This window comes from Harpia harpyja, chromosome 6, assembly GCF_026419915.1.
Source record: "Harpia harpyja isolate bHarHar1 chromosome 6, bHarHar1 primary haplotype, whole genome shotgun sequence".
NCBI classification, from domain to species: Eukaryota; Metazoa; Chordata; class Aves; order Accipitriformes; family Accipitridae; genus Harpia; species Harpia harpyja.
Genome location: NC_068945.1, coordinates 29,229,670 through 29,251,956, shown reverse-complemented (window position 1 = coordinate 29,251,956; position 22,287 = coordinate 29,229,670). Strand labels below are relative to the sequence as shown.

At 51.6% G+C, this 22,287-nt stretch overlaps 2 protein-coding genes across 6 annotated transcripts; both read right to left on the bottom strand.

Annotated features, from left to right (window-relative positions):
- Positions 1-79: 79 nt before the first annotated feature.
- On the bottom strand, positions 80-17,974 carry L3MBTL2 (L3MBTL histone methyl-lysine binding protein 2). Of its 3 annotated transcripts, XM_052789533.1 has the most exons (17): positions 17,512-17,974; positions 15,575-15,842; positions 15,196-15,329; positions 14,724-14,847; positions 13,644-13,723; positions 12,623-12,740; positions 12,204-12,338; positions 11,448-11,536; positions 9,562-9,793; positions 8,764-8,843; positions 8,063-8,167; positions 6,714-6,861; positions 5,775-5,857; positions 3,683-3,917; positions 2,849-2,914; positions 1,785-1,907; positions 80-889 (listed from the first exon to the last, which is right to left on the bottom strand). In XM_052789533.1, the coding sequence occupies exons 1-17, from the start codon at positions 17,938-17,940 to the stop codon at positions 780-782; spliced, it is 2,559 nt and encodes an 852-aa protein (XP_052645493.1). In that variant the 5' UTR covers positions 17,941-17,974; the 3' UTR covers positions 80-779. The 3 variants fall into 3 exon arrangements, with proteins under 3 accessions (XP_052645493.1, XP_052645494.1, XP_052645496.1); XM_052789534.1 differs by lacking the exon at positions 2,849-2,914; XM_052789536.1 differs by lacking the exon at positions 80-889 and having other exon boundaries at positions 1,797-1,899; positions 2,840-2,914.
- Positions 17,975-18,463: 489 nt separating this feature from the next.
- On the bottom strand, positions 18,464-22,287 carry LOC128142880 (histone acetyltransferase p300-like). 3 transcript variants are annotated; one of them, XM_052789538.1, is made up of 4 exons: positions 22,072-22,287; positions 21,518-21,635; positions 20,828-21,002; positions 18,464-20,462 (listed from the first exon to the last, which is right to left on the bottom strand). In XM_052789538.1, the coding sequence occupies exons 1-4, from the start codon at positions 22,206-22,208 to the stop codon at positions 20,410-20,412; spliced, it is 483 nt and encodes a 160-aa protein (XP_052645498.1). In that variant the 5' UTR covers positions 22,209-22,287; the 3' UTR covers positions 18,464-20,409. The 3 variants fall into 3 exon arrangements, with proteins under 3 accessions (XP_052645498.1, XP_052645499.1, XP_052645497.1); XM_052789539.1 differs by having other exon boundaries at positions 18,464-19,275; XM_052789537.1 differs by having other exon boundaries at positions 18,464-21,002.

Sequence of the window (22,287 nt, the reverse complement as noted above, 5' to 3'; positions counted from 1 at the left end):
AACCCACCTACAGCCCTCTTCTCCTCCCCACCTTGGCTAACCCTGGTATTTTGGTGACCTGTAAAACAATACACAGGCCTTTGGCCTCTTCCTCAAGTTTAATTTGCAGGGCTTTAGGGTACAGATCGTAGATCAAATTTACAGTAGGACTGCTAAAAAATTAAAAATTCAAACAGTGCACCATGTCCTCTGCAGTTCTGGGTTCAAAAAGCAAGAAATGACACTCAAAAAGGTCTCTTGCTCCCTCAAGAGGCATCACCATCCCTTTTTGTTTTTTCACTTCTTTCCACTCTTCCTGTTCTGACTTTCTCAAGGGTTGCAGGGCCTAGACCAGGGAGCACAGCACCAACGTCCTACGAGGGCAGCTGAATTCCTGACGCATGTGACCTGCACATATCATCTCAGACTGCAGCTCACCACTTCCAGCCACAGCCGAGAATGCAAACCGCCCCTTCGTGCTCTGGCAGCCTCTTTCCCCATTGGGAGCTCCTGCTAGGAAAGGTGCCTTTAAAGCCAGGCACACACGACCCCAGCAGCCACCCTGGTCAGGCTCCTCAGCGTGCCTGCAGCCTTTCTGGAGTCTGTTTCCCAGGGCTTAAAATTACAAGTCTGGGGGAAACTTTCTTGCACACCAGGAAAGCAGAGTTATGATATTGCAGGGTGGTTTGCTTCAAAAAGGGAAGGCCCTGTTAGTCTTCTGCTTCCCTTTGCCAGGACATTCCCCAAAGAGCCACAAGGTGAAGCGCAGTCTGCTGTGGGCAGCTGGGGATACTCCAGGATCAGTCTGTGACCTCCTGCTTTATGCTGCTGATGGGAACGGGAAGCTCTGTGGCTCCAAACTCTGCTATCGAGGGGTCGATGGTTTCTTCTTTCACCTGCACAGCAATGACTGGCAAGAGACAGAAAAAGAGAGGAAAAAATAAGTAAGTAAAATCAACCCATGCTACCTTGCTCTACCTGCAGCACCCCAGAACCAGCTCTGTTCACGCAGATACTCAAAATGCCCCAGGTTTCCAGCCCACTTCTTGAGGGTCCCCTACCGCAGGCAGCCATGTCTTGCTAGCACAGCTCTATCCATGGTCACAGCAGCAATCAGGATGGGGCTAAACCCTGGCAGCATTCAGCTGCCCGCTCCCAAGAACAACTTCTAGGGCAGAGGGAGGAACAGCCAGTGTGGTCCATTCTCTACCTGCCTGGGTCTGCACAGGGGAAATTAAACCTCTGTGAGCAACGGGACCTTTGTGAGGCTCCGTCCCCATGTGCACAAAGCACCTCACCCACCCTCTTCCCCAGCACCCATTAGGGTTGGCAGGTGACCCAGCTGCCAGACGCTCTTCTGGTCACCACATCTCTTAATGCTCAGCACGATGGGGTGCGTTCACATGCTGTGACAGCCCTTATGGGGACTGGGATGTGACAGCACAACTTTGACATGTCCACCTTGTCTCTCCTCCCTAACTGACCTCACACAACCAGGCTGCTCGGTAGGGCAGTCAGGCCCTCAGCAGGCATCAGCAGTATCGCGGTATCTAGCTGTACTGGTGCCACCAAACCTTCTCAGGAGGCAAACCTTCCCAGGGAAAGCAGACAAAGGCTTTCTTCCACTCTCTCTGTCTCTGGAGGAGTGGGGAAGGACATTTGCCATGGTGCTGCCTTTCCCTGCCTGGGGGCACCCATGACTTAATGGCCGAGCGGCAGCACAGGCCTCGGGAGGGCCAGTGGCACGCAGGGCGTACGCGAGAGAGTTGCATGTGGCTGCTGGGTAGGGTAACTCGTTCCCTTACTCTCATCAGGTGCTGGTTCTGGCAAAGCCTTGCTGGCAGCTTTTACTTCTCGTTTTATCTTCAGGGTGGAAGGCTTCTTGACAGCCTGCTTGATGTTGCGGCTTTTGGCAGGTAACTTTTTTCCTTAACAAAGAGATAACAGAGCATGGGGAAAAGTGTGTTTCTTCTCCCCCGGAAAATCAGCAACCCTGCTCCACTGAGAAACCACAGGCCAGGCACCAGCACAACTGACCAGCAAGCTACACGGTCATTAGCTGCCAACTGGTTACTCAACAGAAATGGCCTACTGGAGAAAAACTCTATAGTCAACATCTCAAAATAAGCTCCTCCGTGTTCTCCTTCATTAAAGGCAAGGCACTTCAGCATGTGCTTAACTTCCAAGGATGAGGTCCTGTTGGAATAGGTCTGGAGTCAGCTTTGCTTACCTGTCTGGGTCTAGTCCTAGGCAATAGGCATGTTGGCTGCAAGGCATGGACACTGTAGCATTAATGTTTTCATTTTTAGCTGACGTTTTTATTTAAGTTGAACGTCTTTATATTCTTTAGATGTCCTTTCCTCTCCACCCCCCAGGAAGGAATTTCTTGCCTGTCTACACATGATTTGCCACAGCTACTGCAACAATGACGACAATGACAAGATGAAACAATAACGTGGTCCAGCCCCACTACTGGCCTCTTCAGCCACCTTAAGGCCTTCTTTCCCTCAGCACAAAGCAGGCAGGGTTGCTCTCCAGCTACCCTCCAGCTGCAGCAAACAGTCTCCCTCTGACCACGGACACAGTAGGGAAAGCAGCACAACCTCACGCCTGGAAGCAAGCACCATCTATACCTCGGCCAACAGAAAACAGACTGCAGAACAGATCCTTCCCACACACACAGCTCTGCTCTTTTAGGTAATAGGGCAGTGACGGAGGATGAAGCTGTGTTGTCAGACCCACAGCTGACTGAGGGCATCCACAGCAACACAAGGCCTCTCTCTCCTGCTCTGACAGGACATGGACAGGGTTCCTCTAACTGGGCCCAGCCTGCGAGCGAGCGGGAGGGCACTAATCAAACATCACTCACTCTTCTTTCCATAGGGTTTCTTCTTCTTCTTGGGCACCTCCTTGGCCTTCACTGGAGTTGTGGGCTCTGTCATGGAGATGAGAGGGAAACGAAAGCCAAGTCCCATAACCAGTAGGTAACTGGGATGAAGTGACATAACCGAGAAACAAGATATACCCGTCCCCCCGAGCCAATGCCCTCTTCCCAAGACAACCAGCTGAGGGGAAAGCAAGGCTCTAGCGCAGTTACTGTCTGTGCTTCCAGGCGAGGGCCCAGGGCGGCAGGCTGGGGCAGTGTAGGGGAGAGAGGCCCAGGAGAGATTTGGCAGGGGCAGTAAAGGAACAAGATTCGTAACTTGGGACAAGAAGGAAAACATCTGCAAGGGTGAGGCAGTGGCCTCCCTGTGACAAGGGAAGGAATCAACACTTGAGAGGGATGCTCTTACCTTTTACAGACAGAGTCATAGAATTGATGAGAAAAGGGAACAGGGGCCAAGCTCCCCCTGCTACCTGGCTGAGGTTGTAGGTACTCTTAGTAAAAGGGAGCTGTACAGGGACAGGACCGCCTAGAACTCTACCCAGCTTCATTGGGAGCAATTCTCTGTTGGTATGCAGGTGGGGGTACAGAGGGAAAACAGAGCCAACCTCAAATCTCAGGCTGTTTTCTCCCCACCACAGACTCCTCCCGCTGCCAGCTGCTAGCACGTGTGGCAGCAGAGGAAGATTTATGGTAGCCAGCGCAAATCAAGGAGGCAATTTTCTCCTCCCTACAAGGCCCAGAAAAAGGAGGAGCCACTCACAGAGCAGGAGGAAATCTGCCTCTAGCGTTAGAAACCACAGTAAAATTTTCACTCACCTGGAACAACAGGTGGTTGAAGCTGGTAGCCTGTCAGCTCACACCACCCCACAGGATAAATGTCTGGAGACTCGCAGTCCACCCACTGGTCATACTCGTTGTCCCAGCCATCAAAATGGATGCTAAGGAGACGGTGGACTACACGCTTCACCGTGGCCACGCAGATGAGCCGGGGCTCCATCAGGTCCACTGCTTCCACCTTCATGCCTGCCTTGAAGCCGTGGTTTGGGCAGTCCTGAGTGCAGAAAAAATGAAAAAAGGAAACCCAAGGCCATTGCACCCAGTCCAAACCCACCTCTGGCCACCAGCACCCTAGAACAGGCTTGCCTCCAGCTTAAAGCCAGCAGAGAGAGAACAAGCCCACAGTCACGCAACAGAATGAACCAGTCGCGTAACAGAAGGGGGCACACATGGAAAGACCCAAGGCCAGCTGTGTCCTTAGTGAATCTCAGCCCAGCCTTTAGAAACAAGATCCTGACCTAGGGGGAGCAGCGGGCAGCAGTTAAGGGACACCCGATCAAACCATTAAGCTGAGATAGCCCTGGGAAATCAGAAAGACCAGCACAGGCCCAGGTGCTGCAGCAGTTTTGCTGATGCAGACCCACTCCACCCACATGCCAGCCACATGTCCACAGGCAATAAGCAGTGCAGAACCCACCAGGAGCCTACAGCTCCTGGAAACACTAGAGAATCGCAGGTCACACTCAGAGGGACCAAGATATCATTACATCCACAAAGGCATGACACTGCTTGTCCCGACCTGCCAAACAGGGCCTTTACTTGGAGAGTACATACTCCTGTGCCTTGGGCTCTCCTTAGAAGTGCTGACTGGCAGCAAAGAGCAGCCCAGTAGAGACACTGGATATTGTCTATCCTGATTTCAGGAAGGCTTTTGACACTGTCTCCCATAAGATCCTCACAGAGAAGCCGATGAAAGTATAGGCTGGATGAGGAGACAGTGAGGTGGACTGAAAACTGGCTGAGTGGCTGGGCCCAGAGGATGGTAATTAGTGGCATGAAGCCTAGTTGGAGGCCAGTAATTAGCGGTGTATCCGAGGGGTCAAGACTGGATCCAATCCTGTTCAACATCTTCATTAATTATCTCGATGACATGACAGAGTGTCACATCAAACTCGGCAAGTTTGCTGGTGATACAAAACTGGGTGGAGAGACTGATAGACTAGAGGGTTGTGCTGCCATCCAGAGGGACCTTGACAAGCTGGAGAAATGGTCTGACAGGAACCTCACGCAGTTCAACAAGAGAAAATGTAAAGCTCTGCACCTGGGGAGGAACAACCCCAGGCACCAGGACATGTTGGGGGCCGAGTGGCTGGAAAGCAGCTTGGCAGAAAAGGGCCTGGGGATCCTGGCGGACACCAAGTTGAACAGGAGCCAGCAACGTGCCCTTGGCACAAAGGCGGCTAATGGTAACCTGGGCTGCATTAGGAGGAGTGTTCCCAGCAGATCAAGAGAGGTGATCCTTCCCCTCTACTCAGCACTGGTGAGGCCACACCTAGCATGCTGTGTCCAGTTCTGGGCTCCCCAGTACAGGAGAGACATGGACATACTGGAGAGAGTCCAGCAAAGGGCCATGAAGATGATGAAGGGACTGGAGCACCTCTCCTATGAAGAAAGGCTGAGAGAGCTGGAACTGTTCAGCCTGGAGAAGAGAAGGCTCAGGGGGATCTTATCAGTGTGTATAAATGCCTGAAGGGAGGGTACAAAGAAGATGGAGCCAGGCTCTTCTCAGTGGTGCCCAGGGACAGGACCAGAGGCAATGGGCACAGGCTGAAACACAGGAGGTTGGTTCCCTCTGAACATCGGGAAACACTGTTTACTGTAAGGGTGACTGAGCACTGGCACAGGTTGCCCGGGGAGGTTGTGGAGTCTCCATCCTTGGAGATATTCAAAAGTTGCCTGGACATGGTCCTGGGCAACCTGCTATAGGTGACCCTGACTGAGCAGGGGGTTGGAGAAGATGACCTCCAGAGGTCCCTTCCACCTCAACCATTCTGTGACAGCCAGAGCTCTTGCGCTCCTTCTTGCTGACTGCAAGCATCCCTACACATCTCTTCTTCCTGGCAGCACTCACTGTGTTGAAGAGCCGTGCTGGAACAGGTCTTGATTTAGTCTTTTCCAGGTAACTCTCCCAGTTGAAGGTCTTTGCGTCTTGCCCTGCAGCAGGAAGAAATGGTAAGAGGGAAAAAGGCAGTCACTGGGTAGACCAGCTGGGAGAAAAGGCAGAATAGGCAGGAAGGAGGCATAGCAACTGGTTGCAAAGCAGTTTCATGAACCAGCACGTACAGCCTGATCTTGGACATAAATCTAGTGCACAGATTCCATGGCATTCCAGCATCCCCCTCCAGCGGGCAAATACAGAAAAGCGCAAGCTGCAACTCTGAATGTATCTAGACCACAGAGAAAGGTGAGGAGAAGCAGCAGGCAGGAAGAAGTATGTTCAGAACACGCCACCAAGACCAATCTTTCTCCCACCAGCAGGAACATCAAAGGAAGATAGCATAGCACTGCACAAAAGTGTTGCAATACAGAAATTCAGAGCAGGCCTTTTTGGGGTATGGCCAGATGAGGTAGTAAAAACACTCCTAGGGACTCCGCTCAGGACTGGTCTCAGATTTATTCATACAAGAAGAACAGAGGTGATTCCTGCCACTTTTAAGTACTGAGTCAAGCAGCAATGGCTTTACTTATCCCTTCCCACCCTCCTTGTCCTTTAAGCTTTTGATTCTGTTCAGTTTGGGGATCGTACACCTCTCCCACTGATCCGCCAGGAGCTAACCGCCATGCCATTAATGCCCTTTGGAGATGTTACTTCCTTCCATAAAGTACCAAGACTTGGTATATGGGCAGAGCTCAGATGGACTGGCTCTCTGAACCAGCCCTATCTCCCCCCAAAACAGGCAGACTGGGACCGTGTGGTTTTGATTCACCTGAACCTGACACCTCTCAGAAAAGCACAGCCCAGCAGATTCTGCACGCAGGTTTGTACCACAGGGCAGAGTCCAAATCTTACCTTTTGGAGGGGTCAGTTCGATGCTGTTCTTCTGACAGAAGTTGACGGGGAAGATGGCATGCGAGGAGGCATGATAGCAGAACCAGTCAGAGCCATCAGCAGATGTGGCTCCATCAATGCTGATCATGAGATACCCATCCAAGAGGACCTGAGATGGGAGTGAAGGGCATGAGTGTAGAGCTTCACTTGCTCTAAAGCCTCTCCTCTCAAAGGACCCCCCCCCAGATGGATCACAATTGCCACTAGAGAGTAAAATGCAATGTTATATGCTCCAGGGCACGCAGTAGCTTCTCCTGATATGTTAGTCAACACAAGCTGATCCCCAAAGCAGCAATTTCTGCAGGACTGGGACCAACACTAATAACCTTGTGAAAAGGACTCAGCCATAAACAATCAGGAGCTCCATTCTCCCTCAGAAATGGACTTTATTGGCAGCCCAGAGACCTACACCAGCCAGGTGATGAATTTGTTACTGGGCAGAAGGGAAGGACACCACCTTCAGACTTTCTGCTTCCTACAGCAACAAGACTTGTCCCATCCTGTCACTCAGTGGTAACTGGTGCCTACCAAATGTGATAGGCATGTCTGCCCCAACCTCTTCACATTTCCAAGCAATGGCTGAAGGAAACATTTTACAGACACAAAGAGCTTTCCTAGCATCCCCCTGCCAAACCACAAGTGTCAAAGTCCTCTACTTGGGTTCTACAATGGCAAACTGCTTCTTGAGGGAGAAGGAAAAGCCCAAGTTGATGCTATACTTCAGGACATGCAACACACCTCACTGAGGAAACCTGGCCAAGCAATTTACTTCCCAACACTAGCACAGGAGTACAGCTCATTACCACCTCATCAAGAGAGACTGCAGGAGACACATCCATCCTCAGCTTCCTGCACCAGTGAATGCTGCCCATACAGATACATCCCATTCCCCACACAGAGGTCATCCCACAACTCTTTCCCTCTCCTTTCTCTCCTCAAGGCAGCATTACAGAGGCCTCTCTTTATGCACACCAAGAACTGGAGAACAAATCCTCCCTACTGCATGCCCAAGGGTGAAGGAAGGGCGGCTGCCAGTCACACACACTGGACAGTTAGCTTGCAGACCAAGCATGCTCATCTTCATGCTATCCACTTAGGCACACATGGGCAACTGCTGGTCTCATCAGCTTCTCAGACCTCTGAGGTAACGCCCCAATTCCCTCCACACACCACCTGCCTACCTTTCTTGACAGCCCTCTCTTCTCCCTCATGCAAAATCCTACCCGGTCTTACTCATTTGCAAAGACCTGAGGAGAGGCTGGGTTATCTCAGGTAAACACAGTAGACCCCCTTCCGCCCACTGAGCTTACCTTGCAAACAGTGGCCACGCAAATGTTGCCCAGATTCAGGGGATCAATGGCCTCCAGTTTCATGCCTTCCTCAAACCATCCACCTTCAGCATAGACAGCCCGTACCTAAGGGAGACCATGCACTGTCAGGGGTATGGGACAGTTCCATCCTGACACCAAGCGTGCCAAGTGCAAACAGGATTAGAGCTTCTTTACTTGGCTCAACCCAAGTTGGGAGGGGAAAGAAGTATTACAAGAAATACAAAGAGGCAGCCAAACCAATGCTCTGTTTGTGTCAGCAACCTCCTGCCAAGGCTCTGGTCAGTCAGAAAACCGGGCCCAGCACTCAGCTACTGCTCCACAGCAGAGCAAGCCTCCTTCTCACCTCAGTCCTTATCAATATGATCCAGCTCCTTGTCAGAACTGGTCTCTCCCATGCAATCGTCTTCCCTCTCCAACTCAAAGCTCCAAGCAACCGCCTGCCTTTCAGTCGAGTCCCTCAATCTGTTGTTGTCTTTTAGTTCTTCCATCTTTCTATTTTGACCTGCCCCTGCCCAACCACAGCCTTGACACCCCAAACACCTTACTGCCCTTTAGCTGTAAGAGAGACAAATGAGCCATCCTCAACAATCCACACAGCAATATATATATATACCCAAGGAAGGAAGTGGTATCATGGCTTCCTCTGCTGTGGCCAACACAGAAAGGCAAACTTGTCCTACCTTCTTAAACAGATAGGGGACAGCATCACAGTAAATCTTCCGGAAGGTGGGATGGTTTGCCATGTCACTGCGTTTTTCTTCTGTGAGGAATGGAAGAAACAAAGAGAGCTAAGAAACCTGCAGCAACTGCAGTAAGAAAACACACTGGTTATTAATTCTCTGGTGAGAGCTCAGCTGCTATAAAAGACCTAGATCAGAGACCATGAGAAGAGTAATAAAAAGAACAGGTCAGTCCCTCTACACCTTCTCATAACATAGGCTGTGATGCAGGGCTTTCTCAAAAGCAGATGCCTGAGCTTCCTGAGCACTAGTGATGACACCTATACATGCAGCTGTAATCACCAGAGAGAGGCAGCAAGGAAGGGAGACACAACCAAAAGGATCAGCAGGGCTTGAGTCTTAGTCTTTTCTGCCAGTCTAAGCTTATCAACAATTCCTTTCTGTAAAGTCCAGAAAAACACAACCTGACAGCATCCAGTCTTACAGAAGCCAGCATGAATTTCCTCAAAAAGACTATAAACATCTGTGATGTTGCAAACTCTGCATTCTCACACTGTAGGCATAGACTATCTGCTTCAGGTAAGAAACCCTACAGTCCCCCTGTCCTGACCTATGGCAGCAGATCACTGGGCTTTTATCTATCCAGGGGGAAAAGCAGCAGACACATGACTACGTAGACTTTATCTGTCGGGTTCTGAGGCAACTGCCTGGCTCCCAGCATGTCAAGACTGGTGTCAATGGCAGGGTCCAGGCAGTTCATAGCAAATCAGAAGATGCTTGTGGTGGCCTGATCCCTACCTGTCTTCTTCATGCTGTGGCCCACTCTCCGTGACCAGCCCACAGGATGGATGAGGGGACTCCACATGTGGCACCAGAAGTCATCATCGCTGTCGCCATCCTCATAGAGGAGTCTCAGTCTGCCCCCGATCACCGTGTCCACCACTGCCATGCGCGTCCGGGACACATGGCTTTTATCCACCACCTCCACCCGCATGCCCTGCCGGAATGGGTACTTCATGCTCTCCGCCATCTAGCAACAACCAACAGAGGAGGTATCAATCGCACTTGGTGTTTTCCTTCCCCAAACACTTCAGAGAACACCTTTCCCCACATCCTAGCCAACCTCCTGGGCTGCCCAAATCTGACTGGGAAAAACCTCTGAGAAGGGATGCACAGGAGTGGGTTCATCAGGGGGATGGGGAGCTGCCAACCCCCCCACACGACAGCACGGTTGGGCACATGCACCCTAAGTGCTGCCTGTGCTGTGGCCTTATAACAGCCACCCCCACACTGGCCCAGCAGCCGTGCTCAGCCAGTACCTTGTGTGAATGTTCTGAGCATGAGAAACAGATGTCCCTTCTGTTCAGCAGGAACAGAGTGAGGAATTGCGTGCCTTTTTCAGTCATGAGACCATAAGGTTTCAAGGCTGGAAGTTAGAGGCACAGCTACCCAAAGGGCAACGGGATTTTCAGTTGACTTTAAAGGAAGTCAGGCCCTTATTTTCACTTTTTTACTGTGATCAGAGGTAGAGCAACATGATGGTCTATCTGCCAATTCCACCTCCAATGCCAGTTACTCTGCAGACTGACTCAAAGGCGCAGGCACACGAAAAGAGTCACTGGCTGCCTTCTAACTGATTTTATTTGAGACCTTCAGTTTGCTGATACAGCCTAGCCCATCCACAAACACCCAAGGGTGTTTAAAGAACACCTGATATTTCGGCACTGAGGATCCCAGAATGCCGTGCAGCAACTACAAACAACAGCTCAAAACAGACTCAGACATCCAAACCAGCCTACACCTGATTCCAGAAGAACTTTTAAGGGAAGGTCTCCCCCTTCCACCTCATGTTCATTAGGTGGGAGTCAGGATGCTGGGGGGAGAACGATATTGACAACATCTGTCTCCCTCTACCACTTCCCTTCCATGGTGTGAGCTTTGAGCTACAGGCTGCAGCCCAGGAACAAGCATCTACAAACATCCTCTCAACTTTCTGAGGAGCAACAAGGGAAACACCAAGTACGTCAAGGTCTCCAGCTCAGTGTCACCAATTACCTTGCACACAGGAAAACCCATCACCTGCCTTCCTGCCTGCTGTCTCTGGGACAGTCTTCCCTATCTGTGGTTTACAAAGTTGCCAGTGACAAAAGAGTCTCTCCTCTCCCACAAGATCTAACCTCAGCGCAGGCTACACAAAACAACCACAAGCGCCATAAAGCTGGCAAGGCCACGGCGCAGCTGCTTCCATGCACTTTGAGGGAGCCTGCACCCCTCTCACTCCCCACAAGCTGCTGTGCTACCAACATTGAAGGCAAAGGTTTTTGACTCAGAGCCATTCCCCAGCACTGAAACAGGGCAGGGAAAGGCCAGGCTGGAGCTGCATTGGCCTCTCCCTTCAGCAAAAAAAGCAAACTCATCCCCAGTATTTTCCAGCACAAGTTGACGACAACAGCTTTTAAAGCCCATCTACAACCCAAAGGAGAAACAGTTGTGCTGACAGGGCATAGGGGCTGTGCCATTACCCACAGCATCATGACAGGTGTCTCACTGCCCCATCCTGCCCAGGTTTCAAGGGGATGCATAGGAGTTGCACAGATCAGAACCAGAAGAGACATGTTACACACATGACATCTCTTGGCTTCGGCTTCATTTCCACACATAAAATGATAGCCTCCCACATTTACCTTGATGTGGAAATCCACTGGGATGGTCCTGGCTCCCACCAGTTTTTTCATGAGGTAACTTCTCCAGTCAGTGTACTTAGCATGGATAGCTACATATGAACAGGGAAAAAGCACATCTTTATGACCAAAGGAATTAGAGCACCACATTACACCTTTCTTCCTCTCTGAGAGTCCGTTTGCATTAAAAGGCCTTCTTCACATTCAGATCCTGTACCTGCTCTCAGGCAGACCCTGTTCTGCAAGCTTGCCCTCACAACTGGCTGCGAGGGATCACCATTAACAGAGCAGACTGAGCCAAGCAGACATCCAGCTCCACTGATCTAGATGTGGAAGTGGTATTAGAGCAAAAACACATAAGTTACACCAAGCAAACCTCAGCTTGCTAGAATTCTGCTAAACTAGCATCAGCAGAGCAGGGAATCGATCCAGTGCACTCCCCAGAGACTGTCCAGGATATAGGACCAAAAAGCTCCCCCAAAGGTTAAGGTCAGGAGGAACAGCCACCTGCATAAGCCTCTGTCCATAGGTCTGACACCAGCTTTGCATCCCACACCCCCAGGTCAACCACAGGGAGATGAGGAGAGAGCAATCCAAGCAGTCTCCAGCTTCCCAAAGAACTAACTGTTCCTTGTAACTCAGAGCACAAATGGAGCTGTGGTCCCAAGTACAGTGGGAGCACCTGGCTCACTGCACTAGGCATATACCAAGGCTCCTCCATGCCCAGGCACGTCCTGACCCCTCTCGCCCCAAACTCACTTTGTGGTGGTACCAGGATTTTGCTGTTGATGGCACACCAGCCAATGGGGTGAATATCCACTGTGCCCAAATTGCACCAGAAGTCGTGGCTGGCATCATTCTCAAAGCCCTCATATCGCAGAAGGGCCCTGTACCCTGCCAGGACAGAGCAGACAACCAGAGAAAGGCATTAGAGGCCAGGCATTTCTCCTCTCCCTGTTGGGCACCACAGGCTTAGTCTCTACAGCACAGCCTTCAGAGCTCTGCATAGGTTATCAGAGCTTCTTCAGCCATTCTGGAGGCAGAACCATCCAAAATTTCTCAGCTGTTGCAGAGCTCCAAAGAGCTGATGTTTTGCTTGACCAGCTACACTCGGCTCTCTAAAGCTTCCCTCAGAGATTAGCCATCCCCAGCTGTCAGGAATTACATTGGAGACATACCTACAGTCTGGATGACGGACGCAATCCAGTACACACGGCTGGGGAGCACGGCATCACTGTTCAGCACTTCCACTTTCATACCTTTCACCACATCATCCCACTGATCGAAGAGTGGCACCTGAAGGATTGAGGCAGCCACGTTGGGAGAGGGACGTTGACAGTTAAGAGTAGGGCTCAGGCCCTCGTTCTAGCTTTCAGAGACAAGTTTTAGGCAGCTACACTTTCACCTTAGGCACAGGCTTGCATGTGTTACCCTTTCTATATCTGCCAACAGGCAGAAATGCAACTGAACTGTCCCAACACTGGGGTGTTCACTGAGGATCCCAAAAGGCAGAACATTGTATAGCAACACTTAGCTACTGCCAGCTGTCCTAGTATCCCAAAGTAGCTGCTGCCATTCCTCTAGGGTATCAAAATCTCTAACCATCAATCAAACTGCCATGCCTTCCTGACCTATCCTCAAGAAGAAGGAAATTTTGTTAGTATTATCACAGATCCCAACTCAAAAGGAACATAAGAAGCGAGTCTTAATACACAGAGAGGCTAGGGCTGCTATAATACCTAAGGACTGCCATTCTTCCACATATCTGTCTCAGCTACTTGGCCCATAAGGACTGCAAATCGGTATGATAGGAACCAGACATGCTGGAGGGGCAGCTACTGCCAGGCCCACATAAGCAGAGTTCCACCCAGCACATCACCCTGTGCTGTGCTCACCCACGCAAACTGCAAAGGCAACTAGGAGCTTTCTGCTGTGCCCCCGAGTCAGAACTAATTCTGTCCCCAGCCAGCACTGGGCCATCACCACCAGCAGTGCTTCTATCAAGTCCCCCTCTGCTTCCTCCCCCTAAACTCCTGGTCCCCCTGTGGGACTCCCATTCTTAGCTGTGAGAAGTCCCAACTTCTTTCCTGGCATCAGCTGAGGCTCAATAACCAGTTCCTCAGGCCTCTCCCCACCACTTGTCACCGGAGTACAGGGGAGCCCCATGCACACTGTGAGGCACAGCGAAGAACAACTCACGTGTTTGAAGCAGCTGACAGGAGCTGCCTTGAAGCCGTGCTCCTGCAGGTACTTTCCCCAGTCAAAGCCCAGGACGAGTGCTATAAGCAGACATGAGAGCAGAAAATCAGGTGAGATTACAGAAGAGGCACAGAGCGCTCAGTTACCTCTAGACTACAGCTTGCAGCCACGTTGCGGCCCAGTCTGGGACAAAGCCCTCTGCCCTAGCACACAGGGACTCTGCATTCCAGTGCATCTTCCCTGGTGGAGAACTAGATCCTACAAGCACACAGGGACCAGCCCCCACAAAAGGCACAATATATTTTTAATCAATCCTTGCTGTCACTTGCTTTTGGGAAAGGGGGGACAGGAGGGGCAAGAAAAGGAGTCAAATCCAGCCCAGGGCTCGAGCACTCGGGGGAGAGTAGAGACTGCATCCTTTCAGCGCTAAACCACTTAGCAGCTTTGCCTCTCAGCAGCAACACTGCAGGGTCATAGCAGCAGCACCTGCTTCCCCAGAGGATGCTGGGAAAATCAGAGTGAAGCACTGGGATATTCAACCCAGTCACTTCTGATCCAAGGCTACAGCTCTGCTCCAGCAGCAGCATGCTCAGGGATTAATCCCTACTGCCACCCCCTGGGGCTCAGTTTTGCCCCAACAGAGCAGCTTGCTACTCCTTCAGCTGCAGTGACTGGCTGCTCAAGTTGATCAGTGAATAACTCTGCTTAAATATAACTCCCCACAGGCAGGGGGGCAGCGAATGGCTGGGAGCAGCAGGGCACCTTTAAGTCAGCTTTGCCAGTAGCTCACAAGACTGTGACTAAAGAGCTTATGCTTCAGCCCAAGTTGCACCAGGAGCAAGGATGAGGCTGCAATAGTGGATGGACAGGAACCCACCAGGGCTCCGTTAGCACCGGCAGGGAGAGGGAGATAGACGTGCCCTGCATCCTGCCAGCTTGTGTTGGAGCAATCCACGCACATTGTTTCAGTACAAGGCAGTGTACCAGAGGTGAGGAAGTGGACTGCAGAGCTTATAGCCCTCCAGGTGTCCCCATTTCTGTGGCTCCAGCAGCTGTACCTCACACCTCAACTACACTCACCATCCTGGCCTGTCAGTGTCCCATCTGCCAGCTGCCCTGTGCCCTGTGAATGGAGGAAGGCCCCGATCTTGGCCGACCAGGCTGCCTTGTGCAGAACTTTAGCTTTCTTCGTTGGTGGCTTCCCCTACAAAAGAAGCGATGTTAGGAACATCAGTAACACAGGAGAGGAGAGGAAGCCAGGCCCTGCAACTGGCCAGCAGGACATGCATCTCTTCTTTGGGGTGATTTTCAGGTTTCAGCATTTTCACTAACGCTCACAGGAATAAGAAGAAACAGCAGGTAAAATATAACTGTGTCCTTCCCCAGCTTCTAGGAAGCATCACATTTCATCTGGCATGTGCTCTGTGGGGACTTCAGGCAGAAAGAACAAGCCATGGTAATGGCAGTCTGATCTTTAGAGAGAAACCACGCACCCCTGCGTACAGGCACGTCCTGCTCCATCCCCAGGGAAGAAGGCAGGGGTTTGACTCACCTGCAGTCTGGCCAGGATGCTGGCCTTCTTGGAGTTTGAGGAGTAGCTTCTGGAGCAGGAGACACTGCAGAAACGTTTGGTCTTGGAGAAGAAAGCTTCCCTGGTGCCCACAATCCCACACATCTCGCACACAGCTGAGAGAAGGAAGGCACAAAAACGTGAGCAGTTAGCAGGGTCGATACACTACAAGGACAGAGCTGAGTCCAGCTAACCCTCATGGCACATAGCAGCTCCCCCACGTAGCCCAGAAAATGCAGTCTCAATCCAGTGCTGCTCCCAAAGCATATTCAAGGTGCAGTCATACACCCTTCCGCTCCCCTAGCCCTTGTTCTTTCCATCACGCACGTCCTTTAGGTAGAACAGGCAGGCAGCGCAGTACCTGGCTCGGAGCCGCTGTCCTCTGTGAGCCGGCCTATGGACGGCTGGTGCACAGGAGAGGTTGGAAGCTCTCCAGCTTCCCAGTCTGCCACCTCATCGTCACTAGACTCATCCAGACAGGAGCTGCTGTCACTGCCCATGCTGCTGTTGTAGCCCCGGAAGCTGTCATAACCCCCAAAGATGTCCAATTCATCATCCTCCTCGTCATCATTGCCTTCCTCCTCCATCCGCTCCAAAGATGAAGTTTTGTGGCAGAAGGTAGACACCAACTGAAAAAAGAGCCAGTCTGCTTTAAAATAGAGGTTTTACACCACACCCCACAATAAATCTGCCTTCATTGCCGGGGGGGGCCCTCTTAGACCGGGGAGAGGCCTCGGGGTGAGCAATGAGTCCACGTAACAACCCCAAAGGCAGGAGTCTGAATCCCTAGCAGGGAAGCTACTACCCCCGCAACAGGTCCCTTTACAGCTCTTTCACAGGCTGCATTCTGCTTCCCAAAAGGAAACAAACAGCCACAGAGCTGCAGCTACATAGAAAAAAGTTAGAAGAACATGGAAAGAATACAGGGAACTACACTGCCATGCTGACGAAGACAGGAGACTGTGTCCTTCCAGGCACTGTCTCTCCCAACACAGTTGCACAGCACAGCAGCGCAGACACCATCAACATTAAAGTCACTGCAAACTTCCAGCGCAGAGCACAAAGCTGAACACTCTGGCCACCATAGCTCACAAGACCAGTACAGCCTAGATGTCAGCAGGACAAACTTGACTCTGGAAAAAGCTCATGTTCTTTGGAAACCGCATAGTCCATAGCTGACCTCAGTTCAGAAGCTGCATCAGCAGGACGACAGAACGTTCGTTAAATGTTTTTGCCTACAGCCAGATGTCTCCACAACTAAACATCTTCACTAGCTCTTTGTACTTGCTGTAACAGTGAGAGAGCAGAGAGGCAGCGACTGAAGAAGGAGCACAGAAATCCAGTGACTGTTCCTCAGACCAGAAGAATCTTGAACTGGGCTCCAAATAAGCACAAAAGAAGCTGGGAGAAGGTGTTAGCAACTCGTGAAAGAGCAGCAAGAAGGCAGCATCAGCACAGAGAGTGATGGAACAGAAAGGTAGATTGGAACAGCCACACGAGGCATCAGGATACAGTTGTTCATCCAAGCGGGCAACAACAAAAGATCAGCAGCAAGTCCATCACCTTCCAGTCCTAAACTCCCTCCGATCCCTGGCTCCTGGGTATTATTATAGACACAGGAACTTTGCTCAGTGCCGCCTCCCCACATCCTCCCTGGCTTTCACACAAAACAGACCCAAGGTACCCAGGTGGTTCCCTGAGGACAGAGTTGCTCTCCTGCAGATCCACATCCTCAGACAGCATTCCTGGCGCCTGAAAGGCCTGAACTCCTCCGAAAAAAGCACATTCAACTCTCTCTCGCCCCTGTCTGGGGGTGCACTTTCCTTCAGCTCGTAGGAAAGGAGGATCTTTGGATCGTTCCTCTTCCACCAAACGCGAATGAAACTCGCGGACACGTTACAAGTTCCCAGGGCTGACGAGCAAGCACAGCACCGCCCGCAACCCCCTCAGAGGGGCGACGGGGACGCAGAGGCCCGTCCCGCCCGGGTATGACCCCCTCCGGCACCAGCCCGGCCCCCGGCAGCGCGGACGGCCGCGGCGGGCACAACACCACGACGGCCAGGAGGAGGCGACCCGCCGCTCCTCGTCCCCTCCCGGCCGCCGGCAGCCGTTACCCCGCTAACCCAGCCCGGGCCTCGCGTCCTCCCTCAGGGCACCGGGCGGCCCTGCCCGCTACCCCAAGGCTTTCCCCAGCACCCTGCGGGCAGCTCCGCGGCTGTAGGAGCGGACGACTCCGCACCCCCGGCCCCGGAGGAGCCCCCGGCCCAGCCCGGCCCGGCCCGGCCCGTCGCCGCTCACCTCGCCCCCGTCCTGCTCCATGGCTCCCAGGACGCCGCTAGCCCGCCTCACCCGCGTGGAGCACGTCCCCCGTCCCCCCAGCGGCGCATCTGATTGGCGGGAGGCGGGCAGACAAAACCAATCAGCGACGAGCTTGTTCTCGCCTCTGTCTCTCTCCCCGCGGGGCACGACGGGAGCTGTAGTTCTCTTCCCGCCACGGCGGCGGTGAGGAGAGGCGATGGCGGTGAGGAGAGGCGATGGCGGCGAGGAGAGGCGATGGCGGTGAGGAGAGGCGATGGCGGTGAGGAGGGGCGATGGCGGTGAGGAGAGGAGAGGCGATGGCGCCTCACAGCGGTCCCGGCCCGGGGCGGAGGAGAGCTCGGGCCCTGCTGCCGGCTCCCCAGGCACGGCGCCGGGGAGTGCCAGCGGGCCCAGCCCATCCGTTCTCATAGTTCTGGATTAGCTCTCTCATTCCCAGAAGTTTCTGTAAACAAGAAAACGAAAAAAAACCCCCAAACCCAAGAAACTCCCAAACTTCGGCCCCACGGACGGCTTTGACGCCCAGTAACCATCAGCGTGCGGGTGCGAACATAGCATCCCTGAAACAACGTGAGCCCCACAGAGACGCACAGCTGGGGTTGTGCGTCCTAAGCGTTAATGGAGGATGCCTCGAAGCCCCAACAAGGATGTGGTTTTAGACGGGAGGAATGGCTTCAGCATGGCAGCGCCTAATGTCACACGAGCAACGCCTTTGTCCCTGTCCCGCACCGCTGACGTAACCAGCGTGTCACCCAGGCCGGGCAACCCTCAGCGGGTGCTGGTAAAGGCTGCCAGGCAAGCAGGGTGCAGAGGACGGAGAACTCACTCCTTCACACCCACCCTGCCCCGACAAGTCCGAGAATCACCCGGGAAATAACCCATGCGAGTTAATGCTGCTGCTCCCTACCTCCTCAAATCATCAGTCTCAGAGATCTCAGGCAAAAATAGATGTTTTATTTGGCAAAGAAAGTATTACCTATACAAAAGAGGCCTTAAAGTGTTTACTGTGCTATGCAATTGGTTTTAAAATTTTTATGCATTTATAGCATAGATTTGTCGTAGTATGAATGCTCCTCTCCCTTTTGGCTTTTTTTTCCCCCATGGAAAAGTAGTGTGGTCTTAGCGGTACTGGTAGCAACATCCCTCACCCCAGCTCGCTGTCAAGAACAGCCAAGAAGCAAGTGTCTCACTGTATGTCTCTGGCATCGATTCTCTCTTACTCAAAAGGTACGTCCCCTGCAGTTAGTTCTATTTCCCATTCTACCCCTTTTATTTTGTTATCACCTTCATTGTGTTGACAAAGAAAAAAGAAAAAAACCCCCTACCTGTACTGAATGTTCCTACTCTGTACAGACCTTGTAGCGAGGAGCTAAACAAGTAATGCGTGAGGCATACGCACAGTTCCTCTCATGTGCAGACAGTACGGCCTTAGTTGCAGGCGAAAGTAAGGCAGCATGGAGAAGGTTCACTCCAGAGGCTTACCTATGTTACAGATATGCATGGATTGCTCTTCCAGACAATCCAAAGGCACTAACACGAGGCTACAGCCTGTCGATCTAAACGCAAAGGAGTGTCACTATCAGTGTGAACCATGCTTAGAACCCTGGGCAGTGACTGGGGTCACAGCCTAATTATAGAGGGACAGTGGCGGCGAGCTTGCAAAGCCTGCTGCGTGCAACTCCATCAGCAAATTTCTGTAGCATCAGGGGTCCTCCAGGTTCAGGTTCCAAAAACAATCCCACAGCGCTGTTAAGAAACAGAAAATTGCTTTTAAAGTATTTAAATAATGTAGTTGATAATAAATTATAAAGGCTGTTACTCCCTTGTATAAATACTGCCAGACAGTGCACTGCATGACAGACAACAAAGCTGTTTCCAGAAAAGACACAGATACAAAATTAAAGGTTCATTAAATCTTTCTGCTGCAGTAATCATTCATGTAACGCATTATGAGCTATTGCTGGTGCACATCTCCCGCTTCCTTCCCAGAGCACAACAAGCAGCACTGCTTCCTTACGTCACAGACCGGCTGGCTCAAGGCTTCATGAAAGCTTAAGCAAAAATGAGTTCTGCCTTGACACAGAACAGGTTTAAAGGCAGTCCCCATCCTGTGGCTGTTCATTTGTCATTGCAGTTCTAAGTAAACCTTTTCAATAAATAACAGTATTTAAATAATTTCATTTTAATTTGAATCAAATTCAAATTGGTTAAGGAATACTTATATTCTCTTTAATAATAAAAACTTCGCTATGTAACATTAATCGTAACGTCTTTGTAAAGCCAGCTCCTTTCTTCAGGGATATAACAGCACTGACAATCTCAAGAAACCAAAACCCCAAACCTAAGATTAGATTTCACTTTTCCTATCTCCTTCCTTACTGCTGCTCTGGGCCTTGTCTCTGTTTTGATGCCACCTGAAGTAAAAATTTTAGAAAGATCATTATAAAAAGGCTGCTGTCAGGTGAAAGCACCGGAGCCCACGATGCAATGGGGGGATTATTCCTGCAGGACAGAGGCCAGGCTGCTTTCTCAGAGCTGGACACAGGTGCTCAGCTCCAAGCTGTGCAGCTGGAGAAGCTTTCTGTACTTCAGCAGCAGCTCTATCCCTTATCACCACAATTTCCTTTAGGAGCCTTGGCACACTGGCTCTTTGTGCTCATCTACTGGGACTGTCCCCTCGCCCATGCTCTGGGGTGGGGAGCTCATGCTCCAGGTCCCCAGGCTTCATAAATTCATCCGCTGCTCCTCCAGAGCCTCCTTTTTTAGTCTTCTACTCTGTTACTTCAAAGAGCTCATGAGAATCCTGGCAGTCTGTGGGCCTAGTTTCACTTCAGCACCAAGTGGCAGCCATTCTCCTTACAGGGCCAGCTTCCAAATTCTTCAGCATGGTGGGAAGTCACACAGAGCTTTAGTAATGCTTTTGCTCTCACTTCCTATGCCGACACCGTAAGAAAACAAAAAACATTGCAAGGGTTTCATTTCTGTCATCAGCACTGGCAGCCATTTTGAAGAAAAAATGCTTATGACTTGTAGCCCTTGGTCATACGTTCACGATACTGTCTTTGAAAAAGGAAAGTAAGGTAGAAAAGCTCGGAAAACCAACAAGCAAACAGAAGAAATAAATAAAAAAAAGAAGTATTCTGCTTAACTTTTAGCAGACTAATTTTACAAATTAGTAAACACTTTACAAAGGTAACTGTGAAATGAAAAGAGGGAAATGGTGACCAGCCTGACCATGGTGACCACGACAGTAGAGGATTCCCCTGCACCAGGTATTCAGTAACCCAACTGTTCTTACTTGCAGACATCCCTGGCTGGGGCTGTCCCATATTGGGCCCTTGATTCATGGGAGCCTGCGGCATGCCTGGAGCATTTGGGATCATGTTTTGCTTCTGCAGCCTGGTCCTTCGTTTCTCCTCCAGCTCCTTCTGAATCTTATAGATCTTCTCCGCTAGCAAGTGATAGTACTCTGCCTGTTGGGGAGCAATACAAGTCAGGAAAGGAATGGGGACACACACTAAGCAAAGGCAACAGGTCACAGTGATCCAAGCTCGGAAAACAGCCTTCCACACACACATTTCAGCTTGGGTGGGGGTGGCTCTCCCTTTACAGGGGCTCCCGCACAGATAGGAGGGCAAAACCAGAGCACCGCTCAGGGCATTGCTGGCAACCATTAGACCAACACCAGACGTTTCTCTTCTCGTGTCCGACACTTCTTTGGGAGAATCACAGTGAAGAGCTTCACGCTGCCTTCAGCGAACCCCGAGAAGTCTCAGGCACAGCACAGCCCAACGGGCACCCCCCCTGACTCCTGGCACACCCAGGCAGAAGCCTGCAGCTGGCTGGTTCCTAGACCCCATCCAGCAGCCCCTGAACACACGCTTCCTCAGCCTGGGACTCTCATCTGCGCTTTCACTCCTCTTCCTCCCCAATCACTGCGCGGTCGGGGGAGAGACACACGACTAGATGACAGAGGATGACACCTCACCCTGCTGTTTGCCGATTCATACATATCCCCTTCCACTTTCCGAGCATATGCCACCAGATTCTCCATACGCCGATCCTTCAGTGCTGCGGGGTCAGGAGTAGGAAATATGGCTTGGACTCTGGGGGAGGGAAAACAAAAAAAAGAAAAGCGAGCCAAGTGATTAGGATGTCCCCAGGCAGGGACATCAGCACTAACCCCAGTGATCTGATCCGAACACAAAGCAGCAAGCAAGTCTTCTGACAGACTGCGGCACAGCTACGGCTCCTGGGGGATGCTGCCCCCATGTCCACGGCTTGAGTACAGAGCGGGACACTTCCACTGCAACAGCCCCAAACCAGCAGATGCAGCTCCATCCATCTTTCAGGCTTCTGCTTTCCCTTCTCACGGGCCCTGACAAAACTCACTCCCTGGCCCCCTGGTTTTGGAAGCCAGGCTTCCTCATGCTCCCTCCACCTCAGAAGCAGCAGCTCACCCAAGAGCAGATTGTTTTGATATTAGCTACTCACAGTCTGTGAACAAGGCGGTTTCGGATTGTTTTGATATTAGCTACTCACAATTTATGAACAAGTTGGTTTCGGAGATCCTGAGTGACTTCTCCATGCCATTGCTTCTGCCTGCCCCCTGACAGGACGGAGCCTCCTGACCCCAGCCCGGGTACCTCGGGGCTCAGGCCGACCTTACGCTGCTGCATCTCCCCAAGGAAGCACCGGCTCCACAACCCTCATCCACAAAAATCGAGCAAAATCCTTCAGGAGCGGTGGCGGGGAGGC